Below are 13,806 nucleotides of genomic sequence, written 5' to 3' on the forward strand. Positions count from 1 at the left end.
TTCTATCTACTAACCTTGTATCTACCTCCCCGAAGGCCGGCAGTTTGACAGATGCGAGATCTAAACAAACTTCCCCAACAACGTGTTTTCCCAACTCGTTTCACAGAAAAAGCGCAACGTGCTGTTTTTTCGTTTGCTTACTGCAGTTTTGTGTGTGTTAAATTGTATTGCTAACGTTGTTTCCTTCTATCCAAAAGCAATGACGGAAAAAGCGGAAAACCACAAGCCCAGCAAGTTCAGCAAAAATGAACTACGACGGCGAAGTCGCACCTATTTTCACCGGCAGTGCCGCATCATCGTGCGAAATCTATCGTACAAAATCACGGAAGACATGCTGCGCAGCGAATTCGAGCGATTCGGCACGCTCGAGGAAGTTAACATTCTTAAACGGGAGGATGGCAAATTGGTTGGCTGTGCGTTTCTACAGTTTTCCCAGCGAGAAGAATCCGATCGTGCCATTAAGGAGATGAACAGTCAGCCCATTATGGGTAGGAAGGTAGATGTTCACTACGCTCAAGACAAGGCAGATTATTCCCGCACCAAACGAGCGAAAATTAAAGAGGAAAATTCTGTAAAAATCGAAAATGATGAAGATGTCCAAGTCAAGGATGAGGAAGACGACGACGAGGACGACGAAGTCGACGACGAGGACGACGAAGGCGACGACGAGGACGACGACGACGACGACGACCATGATGATGATGATGAGGACGAAGAAATGGAAGATGATGAACATGGGGACAGCGAGGACGACATGGATGAAAAGCCCCCGAAAGGTTTAAAGCCTCCTAAGAAAGGAGGTAAACAGCAACATAACGAAGTTGAGGAAGGTCGCGAAGTGTTTGTGAAGAACGTACCGTACGAGGTGGAAGCGAGCGAATTGCAAGAAATAATGTCCCAGTTCGGCATAGTGGAGAAGGCTTTAATCAACAAGGAGCGTATATCGGGACACTCGAAAGGAACGGCCTTTATCATCTTCAAGTTGAAAGATTCGGCCGAACTCAGCTGCCGCCACAGTCTCAAGCTAAAGGTGCGTGATCAGTATGTTGAAATCATGCCAGCCCTACGCAAGACGGACATCGAAAATCGCGAGAAAGCGAAGCAGGAGAAACGAGCGAAAGATTCACGCAATCTGTACCTGCTAAAGGAAGGTTTGATAATGGCCGGTTCGCCCGCGGCCAAGGACGTCTCGAAGGCTGACATGGCACAAAGGTTGCGCTTGGAGCAGCGTAGCAATGAGATACTGAAAAACTTTAACCGCTTTGTCGCACGCGACCGTTTAACCATTCACAACATCCCGCAAAACTACGCGAACGACGATCTGCGCAAAATGATCGTAAAATTCACTTCCTACAAACCGAAGGAATGTCGCGTGATGCGCGAAAATCGCGCCGGAGGATCTTCGCGCGGATACGGATTTGCGTCGTTCGCGAAACACGAAATAGCGCTGGAAGTGCTGCGCAAGTTGAACAACAATCCGGCCGTGTTTGGCAAGAACAGTCGGCCGATCGTTTCGTTTAGCATTGAGGACCGCAACGTCTACAACATCCGCCAAAAGCGGTTGGAAAAGTCGCGCCTCAACAATCCCACCTACCAGAAGAAATTGGAGGAGCTGAAGGCGAAAAAGCAGGCCAAGGCAAAATCTCGCAAAGAAGCGAGAATGGACGCATTGAAGCAGTTGGCAATGGCACCTACCACGCTGCTGCAAAAGCTTAATCCGAAAACTAGGGCGGCCGAGCTGGTACAGAAAAAGAAGCAGCGCAAACGTGACATCGAGCAGACACCGTTCGCTGGGGAGGTGTCGAAGGAAGGCAAGTCCGGTATCCGGTCGAACCGTAAGATAGCATACCAAGCTGATGCGCACTTGAAGCGCATTAATCAGGAGCGCAAGGCAGAGAAAAAGCAGCGACGCAAACAGGAACACGCGCGGAACAGGATGGAGCGACAGGGCAAGAAGAAGGTGAAGCCGAAGCTGAACGTGAACGAGCTGAAAAAGGAGGATGCGTTCTTTAAAGAAGCCATCGGAAAGTACAAAGATATGATCAGCCAGGTAAAGAAAGCACCGGCACGAAGCAAGTGGTACAGCGAATAGTGACGAGGGAGGACTACGGGTTTGCTGTAAGCCGTGGAATGGGCAATAAATGATTGAACAACGGAATGCTGCTGACGAAGTTAGACTTTTATTTTGCGGAGTAACCGCAATGTGTTAAATCATTGCACAATTATTCGCCTCTATTTTCTCTAGTTAATGTTCAATACATCGATATTCGAGATTAACTACTATACGATTAGAAGTAATCCAACTGTTTCATACACGAATTCTATTGTCCGTTATCATCAACTTGGACAATGCATACGAGAACATGCAACGGAAGGGCAAATGCAGAGCCTCCGACATTGCTTTTTTGCCTCCGTTAACTGCTAATTAGCCGTGTGCTGCTTTTTAGTACGAATTTCTATTACACCCATCACGGGACAAGGGGCGCTTTGGCTAGAAACTTTGCTCCAGTCGCGGATCGGGCACTAACTCTTGATGCCTTTGCAATAAACCCAAACACTGTAGCAAACAGTGTGTGCTAGCGGCGGACAGTGCCTTTACCATCAGCAGATCCGGATCGGTGTTCGAGAGCGGACCGTTCAAATTCTCGATGGCACGCGCGAGAGCCGCATTGCTCAGTTCTGTCTGCTGAAGCTGTTGTCTGGCCGCACCGAACGCATCGTGTGCTGCCAGCTGATCGCGCGGAGGAAGAGCGGTTCCGGTCGAATTCGAATGGCTTTCGACAACGGCCCGCAACCCATCCACCCACTCTTGGCGAGCACGCGCGTCTACGGCCCGCAGCTTCAGCATGTCTCCGGAGGCGCAGTTTACGGTGAAAGTTTTCGAGTCTTCATCGCTCGGACAGATCACTGCTCCGGCTAGGTGTACCTGTCCGCGGGGAGCGCTACCGACGATGTGGGTATTTGGATCTTCTGCGGCCGGTTCGCACAGATAGTAGCTAAGCAGCCCACCCTGTGCGTCCACACTGAACCACCGGTACTGCCAGCCTGGGAAAACATATTACAGCGCTTTTAGTGATTTGCGGTGCAGGGCGATCGAAAACCTTGATAACAACCTTTCACTACGTTTGTGTACTTGTACAGCTGACCGCTGAGTTGTTGGCGATTCATGCTCAGCACTTTGTTTAAATTAGACTCCATGTTCAACCCACAGACACACACTGTTGACTGATTGGAATGTTTGTACTTAAATCGATGCGAAGGATGTGGATAAACTGCGGATTTTGTTTGTAAAAAGTTGGATGCTCCCGATTTTCCAACTTGAGTTTACGAATACAATCCGTCGCATACGCACACAATGACAGACTGTGCACAAGATTACTGTATGAAAGCGAACGCATGAGATACAAGGTGGGAGCATTTCGTGTTTTAGTACAATGGCACTATTTCAATTATTTAGCCATACTTTATTTACGAAATGTTCAATCAGTATTTACTAACTATCATATTTAGTCAGTATTTCAGCTGAAAGTGATAACCCGAAATGAGCGTTACGCGCTGCACTATAGGGACAGATTTTTCGAGATACAGGGTGGCTCTTATCGAGTCAGGTCTCGGAAGTGATTAAAACATCCAAACAACAACTGAGATCTAGTGCATCCTTTGGTTTCAATATTTTAATGCTTGAGATGCTTCTGACTCGATTTATCGGGCCAATTTAATGTACTTTTACAATTTAAACCGTCCATCTATTTGGTTGCAGTCACCTTGAACAGCTGGCTGTCATCGGTGAGTTTTGTACTAAAAAGTTCCAAGCGTCACCCGCTGTCAAGCACAGCCTTTTTGAGCGGGTAGGTACTGCAGATTACCGTAATATTCTAGCCAGACTCCGCACGGAATCTGGAAAATACGCATATCCAATCCATCTGCTTCCCTCCTCTTAAAAGCAATCGTCGCTTGAGATAGAAGGTAATGGTGCCATTCGCGTAGCACTGTGCGCGTCGGACCAAATAACCGGGACCTGTGATGGTGCAGTGGGCTTTGCTGTGTAGCACCGTACAGAAGCGTAACAAAGTGTTCTGCTGCTGCCGCGTTCTTCGTGTTTCTTCCTTCGGGCAAAAATACTTCCGCTAGTTGCGGGCAGTGTTATCAAAACTTTAGCTGATGGTAGTGTAATTGCTTGGTTGAGTGGCAAGTGGACCAAACACCCGCATGGATGAAAGATTCACGCAGCATATAGCACGAATATCGCCCAAAGATAAAGCGTAGAGCACAGGCAGGCAGGCTTCAGAATAAGATGTGCTGGTCGGTGTGAGCGAGACAGCAGGTGCGGAATCCCCATACGCTCTCAGCCGCAGCAGCAGGCAAGCCGTGTATTACTGTCATTTTCGCGTGAGTGTGTTTGTGCGTGCATCACAGTACACAGCACTATTGTTTTGCTGTGCATTTTGCTGCATGGTAAAAATCCGCAAGCAGCCCAAAGCATCCGCCTGCCGTGTGGCGTGACTACCGGTTGGAAAAGAGGAGCTTTTGGTTATTTCGCGTTTCCACCGCATACAAACAACGGAGCGATGGAAAAACAGGCACGGAAGCATGCAGACGTTTCTCCTGCTGCAGGAGGAGGAGGAGGAGGTGGCGGCAACAATCCTTCGTCGTCGAGCAGCAGCTCCAGCAGCAAAACTCGAAAGAACAACCCACTGAAGAAGAAAGAAAAGGACGCGGAAGTAATGGGTAGACCGCCGCGAAACGAGATGTTGAATGCTGATCACGAGGTATTCATGCAGGCTTTCGAGAGTGAGTATTTTTATTCCTAATCTTGTTGTACAACAACAGCTTGCTGTTACTGTATTGTTCACGATGCAAAATGAATGCAGTTTGTGATATTTGCATAGACAGAAAGTACAAACCAATCATTTGCTTATGTTTTTAGAACCGACGCAAATTTATCGATTTCTTCGTACGAGAAATGTCCTAAAGGTGAGTAGGCAAACAGCAGCTCAGTTGCTTAGAGACCACGGCACATTCAACCTTCACTGTTGTTCTAATAATTTTTTACTTCTCCCAGCCCATCTTTCTGCACCGCAATCTGACCTACATGCGTAATCGCATGTCTCGATCTCACAAATCCCGCCAGTCTTTCAAAATCGACTCGATGCTCGCACAAAAAATGACCAAACTGCGTTCGGAAAAATCCAACGAGATGACCCTGTCCGACGGTTACTTGACGCTGCGCTTTCTCGGCTTTTTCGATGAGAGGAATCAAACGATGCGAAACGGTGCCGATAGCAACGGGATCGTGATGCCATTGAAAAGCTCGTTCGCCGACGATGCGCACGATGACGACGAGAACGCTCCCGACTATGCTCGCAAATGTGTTCAGGTTGAGACGAATCTACTCAAGATAGCACACACCAAACGCAAAGATATGTCGGCCACACAGATGCAGCTGACCATTGGAAAGTCCCAGGTGCTGATAAACCCGAAGGAGGAGCAACAATCGTCCGCTAGTAGCAGTAGTAGTAGTAGTAGCACCGAAATAGGGGTCGCTGAAAAACCACCGTTCGTTAGCATACCGACGGATTCGTTTAATACGAACAGCGTCACTAATACGGCCCTGTCCGGCCCTCAGGTGTCTTTCATTCTGCGCTTCCGCGTGCAGTATATGGGCTCTGCGGGCTCGATTGCAAACGGTACCAAAGGCGAGCAGCAACTGTATCTGACGAATGGAACCGTTAGCGATGGGGATGAACCCTCTGCCAAACGACAGAAACTGCACAGCCACAGCAAAATGTACAGCACGGAGCTGACGTTGTTCGATAAGTACGGCCGTTGTCTGCTGAAGGAAGCCGATTACGAGCTGACCGTCAGAGAAATCATATCACATCAAAAGTCGGTCGCGGCAAAGTATGGATCGCCGATGAAGAACCGCTACTGGACCGCATTTCCCGATGCGTGCGAGATTATGGACTACATGCCTTCGGACGATTGTAGCAAAAGTGACATAGTACCACCGACCAGTGAAGATTTTATCGATCGCTACGAGGAGCTGATCAAACCCATGCTCAAAGTGCGGCTGCAGTGGACCAAAGAACCTCCGCACGGTTTCGATACCGCCGGTTCAGCGATAAAGATGGAGAACGGGTATAACGATAAAGAGAACCACAAACCACCGTCCTCGCCGTCGGCGACGGACTCGTTCAAGAAAGGACTGAATATCAACATTAACAATAATAGCATTCTAACGCCAGCAGCGGCCACCGCCGGCCACCTGGACGACGTCGACCAATCGCTGAGCGAGGGCAACACGGCGGAAGATTCGTCAACAAACGACGTCAAGCCGGAAACGGCCCTTGTGCCTAGCAGCGCGGGTGCTGCTCCAAAGAACTCGGACGATGCGAAACGGGTGGTTTACCACTTCATGCACAACAACTACTCGCGCCAGCAAACCGAAAATACGGACGAGTTTGCTTGCCCATGGTGCTGCTTAAACTGTGGCATGCTTTACTCGCTGCTGAAGCATCTGAAACTATGCCACGCACGATTCAACTTCAACTACGTGCCCATCCCGGAAGGTGCTCGCATCGACGTGACGATCAACGAGCTGTACGATGGTTCGTACAATGGGTCGCCCCACGATTTGCTCGGCCCGGCGACAGCTTACTCGGTGCGTGATCCGCTACGCCGGACGGTCGTTACCAACCTGCTCGTCTGTCGGCCACGGCGACCGAAACCGAGCCTAGCGGAGTTTATCGATAACGATGAAAACGAATTCGATAGCCAGAGGCCCTACATCACCGGCCACAGCAGGTTAGTATCGAAAGGGTCTATAAAGTTGTTGATACTTAATTGCCAAGTCAGCAATTAAGCAATTGACACATAGTGTGGTTACCAAATCAATCGTAACGCAGGGCTCTAATGAGACAATCTCTACTCTTTCTGCCAGAATGTACCATCACACCATGACTTGCCTGCCGGTGTATCCTCGGGAGCTCGATATCGATTCGGAAGGTGAAAGCGATCCGCTCTGGTTGCAGCAGAAAACCATGCAGATGATTGACGAGTTCACTGACGTGAACGAAGGCGAGAAGGAGCTGATGAAGATGTGGAACCTGCACGTGATGAAGTACGGCTACGTTGGCGATTGTCAGATACCGATCGCGCTAGAAATGTTCATCGATCTCCGCGGGCGCGAGCTGATGGCGCGCAATCTTTATCGTAACTTTGTGCTGCACATGTGCTCGATGTTTGACTTTGGGTTGGTATCGGCCGACGTCATGCAGCGTATCATTCGGAAGCTACGGGTAAGAAACCATACACAACGATACATAAGCAGGAGCGGTGGGAATCAAGCTGTAATGCAATGGTGCGATTGTTTTCCTTTAACACGACTTTTAGAAAATCCCCGCTAACGATACGGAACTGCAACAGTCGGTAAAGCAATCGAGGGCGGAGCAAATGAACTATTGGAACAATGTGACCGTGCACAAACAGCAAACGGTAAAGACGGAACTCCTCAGGAACGGTAACGGAGAGCGCACTGCCGGTACAGGCGCCAGTACTTCCATCTCTGGTAGCTCGTCGTACCATCATCATCAGCACCACAAATCTGGCCACGGTACCAGTGGCAGCGGTCCATCTAACACCGGTGATGGACAGCAGCGAAAGGTTAAGCCCACCATAACACCTGCGAAAAACACGGATCCCGGAGGTTGGTAAACGCGTGATAAGTGTTGTAAATAATATCCTACAAGGGGAATTTCATATCACTCATTATCCCAAATCCCATAAATTTCATCCCCCCATCCCCCTCCGAAAACCCCTAAAGACCTCCTTGACTGTCCTAGCAGTGTAGTGGGAGAAGAATGAGTGGCTATTGCTTCTGCCGTTCGGCAACTGTTACGGGGCGGGGTTAGAAAGTCTCGCCATTTCTTATGTTATAGTTTAGCCATTTAATATTGTACAGAAATATTCGTTCCGCTGCTTTCTTGTTGCTTCCTGTTTTTTTTTTCTTACACTAACTTTTGTTCTTTTTCATTTTTTTCTTTTTCTTTTCATTACCTCTTTTTCGTTTGTTTTCATCGGGTTTTGTGTTTGCCATTCCCACCACGGGGTTTTTGCGGCTTTGCACCTGCTCTCATTACGTTAATTGCTTTGTTCGTACTGGATGTGCTTCTCGCGTGCTATTTGTCGGTTACCTCTTCAGCCGAACTGCCTAGAGGCCGCCGAAGTGCTGGTGGTAACACGGCAAAGGGGGGCTCTCCCATCGTCAGCAGCATCGGTGGTTCGGTGTCGCAACCGTCATCATCCTCATCGTCATCGAGCAAGGCATCGTCCAGCGCTAAGCCTTCACATTCCACCACCGGCACCACGATGGTGAAACCACCACCATCAGGTTCGGGGAAAGCAGTAGCATCCGCCGCTGCCCTTCCCTCGGGCAGAAAATCCTCCACTAATCGATCCTTTGCCACTCCTTCTGCCTCATCCACCACCAACACGAACAAACACCAGAACAATCAACACCATCCAGCGGCCGCCTCATTTTCCCCAATAATTACGCGAAGGAAATCTCTCTCTTTAGGTTCGCATCTTTTGCTGCGCAAACGGTCTCTCAACTGATGCTGGCTCTAACTGATTTCGGGCAGGTGGTTTGCACGGGGATGGGGCACAAAAAAAAACAAACAAAACGCGAGAGTAACTAACAAACCTGGAACCTGAGGCAGGAAGGAAGCGAACGAACGGTGGGAAAGCAAAGGTATATTTTAAATAATTGTACATTTAGGAGGGCTTTTGGAATGCAGCACACAGTGTGGATTGCACCGACGTTTCATTCGCGATATAGCATAATATTTTTATACACTCATACGTACTAGCCATGTAGGAAGGAAAGCAGTGGTTGGAAAAGTGAATGGAAGAAATAATCAACCCACGCACGGGGGGCGGGGTGGGTACACACACTCAGTGAACAAGCTTTATTTGGAGTCGATGAGTTCGGGGTGGAAAATTTTAAATGCAAAAAAGTTTAGACAATTGTCAGGCATGGAAACTGGATTGCTTCCGCTAGGCAGCTCTACACGTACGTAGAGCAACGGGCAGGACAGAAGGTGTTGTGTTGCTTGTTAGGTGTGGAATATATGTGAGGTCAAAACCAGTGACGAGGAGTAGCAACTTGTTTAGAAAGAAAAATCCTACCCTATCTGCCTAACGTAATGGAGCAAGCAGCAGGAATTGCTTTATGTATTTTGAACAACAGCAGAGAGATGAACTGGCGTTTGTTTTTTTTTTACACAGGAAATACATAATAATTAGGCACATATGAAAACAAACTTATGCAGGAATATTTCTCGGGAAGTAGTGAAAATAGTTGAAGAAACGTATAGTTGTAGTTAAGGCATAGTGGGTTGTGTCTTTGGTGAGGAGTGCGCGCGACTCATCGCGTGAAAGACTAAAAAACAATATGCACATATACCTCGGAAGGACAATGGGCGGACACAGTTACAGCAACAATTCGTGACATTCTTTCACCCTTCGTTGTCTTTCCTTAGCCATCATTAGCCGCCTCCTTTTCGTCTCCTTCTCTCTCTCTCTCTCGCTCGTTGTCGTCTATGGTAATCAATCGGTATGGAGTTATTGTAGGACGCCTACAGCCAACTAGCAAGTGGATGGTGTGTGTGTGTGTCCGAATGAGAGATAGGAAAGGGAGGAAGGAAAGCAGAAGGTACATGCCGTGTTCAAGCTCCAATCACTGCCATTTGTCCAACTCCTCCTGGTACGCGACAACTATGACTGATTGTAAAAAAAAAAGATAGTTGCGCTATTCTGTGACCAACACACGGAAAGCGTGCGGATTGTTTAAATTTTTTCCAAAAATTAAGTTCAAAGTAAACATCCGATTAAAGTGTTAGCACGAGCTTCGTAAGGAGAGCACTGCTTGTTTTAAGTTGCGTTTTTAAACGGTTCTCTGTTCTGATACTTTCTTCTGCCTAGTTCGAGCTACTCAATCCGTTAGCAATAGAAGGATAAAATTGAAGCCGCCTAGCATTGATAGTGGTATTAGAGCCAACACAAACGGAGCACTGGCTTACGAGACTTATGTATACCACGTAGCCAGATGATAATCAATTGTTGGATCGGAAGTTGGCTCGCTTTTCACAAACAGGCAGGAGGTTTTCTCTTGTTCAAGGTAATCGAGGAGGGGGGTGAATATTGCGCGATGAACCAGCAGATTCTTTTACGCGAATTAGGAGTATGTGTCTTAGGTTTGCCTATGTTTTAGCCCTACCAATGTTTTTTTAAATGTCGAATTTAAACAATGACGCAATAAAACGAAAACTTTAGATGAACAATATTGCAAGACATACAAAACAACCGCTGGTGCATCAGCTCGTTCGAGAAGGGTGAAAGAAAATTCAACGTTGCAAGGTAGGTATTTTATTTCATTTCATTAATGCTTACTTTTGCGCTTGCTGTGACTACTCCTCTTCTTGTCCTTTTTATGTTTCGTTTTCGCTTTGCCTTTGTGCTGATGATGTTTGTGTTTTTTCTTCTTCTTTGCCTTGCTCGTAGACGACTCTTTTTCGATCCAAATTTCGGTAAATTTTTCGGATTTTTTCTGAACGCCAGCACTTTGCGGTGGGCTCACTGCCGCCGCGTCTTCAGTGCGAGGATTTGGCGCGCCCTTCGGTGAAGGTAGCTTTGGACCGTAATATTCCGGTTCGTCGGAATCGGATGCACTATCCGGTTCTGAATCGCTTGATGAATCGGTAAGCACTTTCGTTTGATCATCATCGCCTACAAGATTCGTTGGCTTCTCTGCCCTGGATGAGCACTGCAAAGCGCCGTCCCGTTTGGAAGCATCTCCATTGTCATTTTGTGGCTTTTTGAACTCGAATAAATTTTTAAAAATTCCCCTCGGAGGAGAATTGTTGCGCAAAATGTTCAGCTGACTGGCGGGCTTGATTGCAACGAAGCTGTCCACCATTTTAAGCTTTTCCGCATCCGTTAACGGTCCACTCTGTCCGGCCGAAGGTGGTTTGTCGTCCACTTTGGGCTGTTGCAGCTGATCAGCTTCGTCCTGTTCTTCGTCGTCACTGCTGCAAAAGATGGATTTGAAAAGATCACGCTTCTCTTCTGGTTTCTTATTCGTTGCTTCCAGGACTTTTGCCTCAAGCGCTGTCGTCGGTTTCTTTTCTGTCTTTTTCGGTACTACCGCACGGGAAGATTGGGCAGATTTTGTAGGTTCCTCCTTAGCATCCTCCCTGCGGTCATCCGGTAGTGTGTTCGGGGAACTTTCCATGGAGAAAATATCTTTCGAAGAAATTCGGACGCTAGTGCCCCCCGGTCTTGTTTCGTTGGTTTGATCGACTACTGCTGCAACGGCTGCATGCGGTCGCCCCGTTGCATCTGCCTGTACAACGTTTGGTATAACGGTGGGAGTTACGAAATCGCGCCTATTAGTGACGGGAGCCTCCAAGTAATCGAACACGGAAAATTTCCCCCTTTCTTTGCGCCGTTTTTCTGCGACATCTGCTTCGTCTGCCATCATTCCGCCGAACGGTTCCGGGACGTTGAACCGTTTGCAGATGTCTTTGTGCGGTTTCCACATTACTCGTGTTCGCTGCATACGAATTTCACGCACTTTTCCCTCTTCCCCATCGGCCGGGATGGTTTTATCCGCTATCAAGCTCGACGCCGTGACGAACCGTTCGGACATAAGTCCGTCCAGGGGTCGATACATGCGTTCGGCCTGCATGAATTCCTTCCGTTCTCGTTCTCGATCCCACGCCGACAGATTTAACGGTTGCAACGATTCGAGGTACTGTTCCCGGGTTAGGTAACGCTCGGTTGGCTGGAAAGCGAGAAATCGTTCATAACGCTCCTGCTTTTCGGGCATCGCAATAAAGGGTTTGAAACCTTCCTTTGTGGAACCGACGTATTGTCGCTGTAGCGCGCTTGGTTGGTGCACCAATCCAGACGGAATGATCGAAGCGGGTTGTTGTTTCGTGCCGCTTCCACTCGTAGTTCCATCGCCCTCATTACACGCTTTCTTATCGCCAGATGAGGATTCTTTCTCCTCATTCATAACTTCTCGTCGTACAAAATTGGTACTTTGTTTGTTAATCATCTCCAACAGCGGATTACTGGCAGTTGGCTTTTCACCTAGAATTGCACCCCGTTCCTTCGGGTCAAGGTCGTGTCTTCCGAGACCTTTAATTTTATGTTCATTTTCCTGCTGTATTTTCCTGGCACGTTCCTCATCGATAGGATCGAACCGGGATCTGCGTTCTTCCCAGTTACGCGGCCTGAAACTATCGGGTACTTCGACGCGGAACACTTTTTTTGCTAGCTTACGAGCGTTGCTGGCAGCACCGAATCCCTCCAGCGTGTTTGTTTCGTTGCCAGATTTCTTTCCCTCGATCGCACGCTTCGGTTTGGTTTTGTCGTCGAGCGAAAAATCGTATCGCGCCATATCGTCCCGAGCGTACACATCCAGGTCGTCATCATCTTCTAGCGCACCTATTCCGAACGCTTGGCCACGTATGGAAAGCTTTTTGTTATTCCTATCGACCACCTCGAGCGTATCGAACAGCCGAAACGCTTTGGAAGATTCACCTCGGTCCAGTCCGCTGTAACCGAGACCGAAGGTATTATCCTTCAGCGCAGCTACCAAAGGATCAAAATCATCCGGTGCGAACGTTATTTCGTAATCACTATCGGAACTATCGCTAACATCAGTTCGATCGTTTTCTGTGTCGTTATTTTGCCCCGACCGGCCCGGTATTTCGCAGCCATACATTTTCATAATATACTGCTCCTTGCTGGACCGTACATTGGCTCGTCTTTTCTCCCCTTTCGTTTGCCGTTCACCAATCCCTTGACCTTCACGCCAGCCCATTTTCTTCAGAATTTTTACTGCTGTCTTTTCCTTTGCCGGTTCGAGCAAGGCTCGCAGCACTGGCTGGCCCGGTATGGGACCTTTCGAAAAGCTCAACTCCAGCCTTCGCTTGTTCGACCGAGCACTGGCACTGGAGTGGGCAAAGTCTTCCTTAGCCTGTACACGCTGCGGTGCTATTCCAAACTCGCCCAAGTCTTCTTCGTCCATAAAATCCATCGGATTTTGCTGCCGAGCCATGGACGATTTCTCCGTTCGGGAGCTTTTAAACTCCGTCGGTTTCCAGCCTTCTTCTGAGCCAACAGTATTCCAGTAGCCGGCAGAAAAGCCCCCGGTAAAAGCGCCATGAAAACGTCGCTTGCCATTGCTATCCAGCACAATTTGATCCTCCACCGTGATCGGCTTTTTTGACGGTACCGCATCTGCAAAAAGGTAATGTTGTTCACTGGACAGGATAAGATGGAAGCATGTGTACCATGATTTACCTTCTTCAAAAGCTGGTAGGGCCGTTCCATATCTGCAGAGTGTTTCCTCGTCTTCGTCCATTTCTTTTTTTTAAGAAAGCGCAAATAATTTGCCAAACTATTTTAACAAGTGTGTAATCCACCGAAAATCGAACGTAATCACAAACTCTACTTTGTTTACATACAATTTCTGCATGGCTTGCACGGATATCTGTCAAAAAGTCATATTGTGCCCAAGGTTACTAAAAGCAACGTAGTGTTTTCCCCAGCATCAAAATGATTTTTGGATGGTATTTTTGCTACATTAGCCTTTCAAAAACTGTGCGAAATCAAGTGTGATGGACTGAGAAGATAGTAAATTTATAAACGTAAGGCCATTTTTGTCACCATTTCGCCAACAAGCCGAAAGCATCGGAAGTTTATCTACACATCTTGGTAACACCTGCACCATCTGAT

General features: G+C 48.0%; 4 protein-coding genes across 4 annotated transcripts; 2 read left to right on the forward strand and 2 right to left on the reverse strand.

Moving 5' to 3' along the window:
• The first annotated feature begins 28 nt into the window (after positions 1-28).
• On the forward strand, positions 29-2,158 carry LOC118506155 (RNA-binding protein 28). The gene has a single exon (XM_036042925.1). The coding sequence runs from the start codon at positions 200-202 to the stop codon at positions 2,090-2,092; it is 1,893 nt and encodes a 630-aa protein (XP_035898818.1). The 5' UTR covers positions 29-199; the 3' UTR covers positions 2,093-2,158.
• Positions 2,159-3,588, reverse strand: LOC118506160 (oxysterol-binding protein-related protein 11). The gene is made up of 2 exons (XM_036042931.1): positions 3,114-3,588; positions 2,159-3,045 (listed from the first exon to the last, which is right to left on the reverse strand). The coding sequence occupies exons 1-2, from the start codon at positions 3,196-3,198 to the stop codon at positions 2,492-2,494; spliced, it is 639 nt and encodes a 212-aa protein (XP_035898824.1). The 5' UTR covers positions 3,199-3,588; the 3' UTR covers positions 2,159-2,491.
• A 227-nt stretch (positions 3,589-3,815) lies between these two features.
• LOC118505774 (polycomb protein suz12-A) lies at positions 3,816-10,342 on the forward strand. Its single transcript, XM_036042044.1, has 6 exons — positions 3,816-4,791; positions 4,928-4,974; positions 5,063-6,804; positions 6,941-7,298; positions 7,393-7,705; positions 8,201-10,342. Exons 1-6 carry the CDS (start codon positions 4,569-4,571, stop codon positions 8,611-8,613), a joined length of 3,096 nt encoding a protein of 1,031 aa, XP_035897937.1. The 5' UTR covers positions 3,816-4,568; the 3' UTR covers positions 8,614-10,342.
• LOC118505775 (G patch domain-containing protein 1 homolog) lies at positions 9,270-13,592 on the reverse strand. Its single transcript, XM_036042045.1, has 2 exons — positions 13,372-13,592; positions 9,270-13,308 (listed from the first exon to the last, which is right to left on the reverse strand). Exons 1-2 carry the CDS (start codon positions 13,430-13,432, stop codon positions 10,439-10,441), a joined length of 2,931 nt encoding a protein of 976 aa, XP_035897938.1. The 5' UTR covers positions 13,433-13,592; the 3' UTR covers positions 9,270-10,438.
• Between the last annotated feature and the right edge of the window lie 214 nt (positions 13,593-13,806).

Source organism: Anopheles stephensi, chromosome 2 (assembly GCF_013141755.1).
Source record: "Anopheles stephensi strain Indian chromosome 2, UCI_ANSTEP_V1.0, whole genome shotgun sequence".
NCBI lineage: Eukaryota > Metazoa > Arthropoda > Insecta > Diptera > Culicidae > Anopheles > Anopheles stephensi.

Bases quoted from the DNA above. Each gene is read 5' to 3' on its own strand.
- LOC118506160 (XM_036042931.1), bottom strand. From the start codon at position 3,198: ATGGAGTCTAATTTAAACAAAGTGCTGAGCATGAATCGCCAACAACTC. The intron at 3,046-3,113 runs GTTGTTATCAAG...ATGTTTTCCCAG, and splicing joins GTACACAAACGTAGTGAAAG to GCTGGCAGTACCGGTGGTTC.
- LOC118506155 (XM_036042925.1), top strand. From the start codon at position 200: ATGACGGAAAAAGCGGAAAACCACAAGCCCAGCAAGTTCAGCAAAAAT.
- LOC118505775 (XM_036042045.1), bottom strand. From the start codon at position 13,432: ATGGACGAAGACGAGGAAACACTCTGCAGATATGGAACGGCCCTACCA. The intron at 13,309-13,371 runs GTAAATCATGGT...ACCTTTTTGCAG, and splicing joins CCTACCAGCTTTTGAAGAAG to ATGCGGTACCGTCAAAAAAG.
- LOC118505774 (XM_036042044.1), top strand. From the start codon at position 4,569: ATGGAAAAACAGGCACGGAAGCATGCAGACGTTTCTCCTGCTGCAGGA. The intron at 4,792-4,927 runs GTGAGTATTTTT...TTATGTTTTTAG, and splicing joins ATTCATGCAGGCTTTCGAGA to AACCGACGCAAATTTATCGA. The intron at 4,975-5,062 runs GTGAGTAGGCAA...TACTTCTCCCAG, and splicing joins GTACGAGAAATGTCCTAAAG to CCCATCTTTCTGCACCGCAA.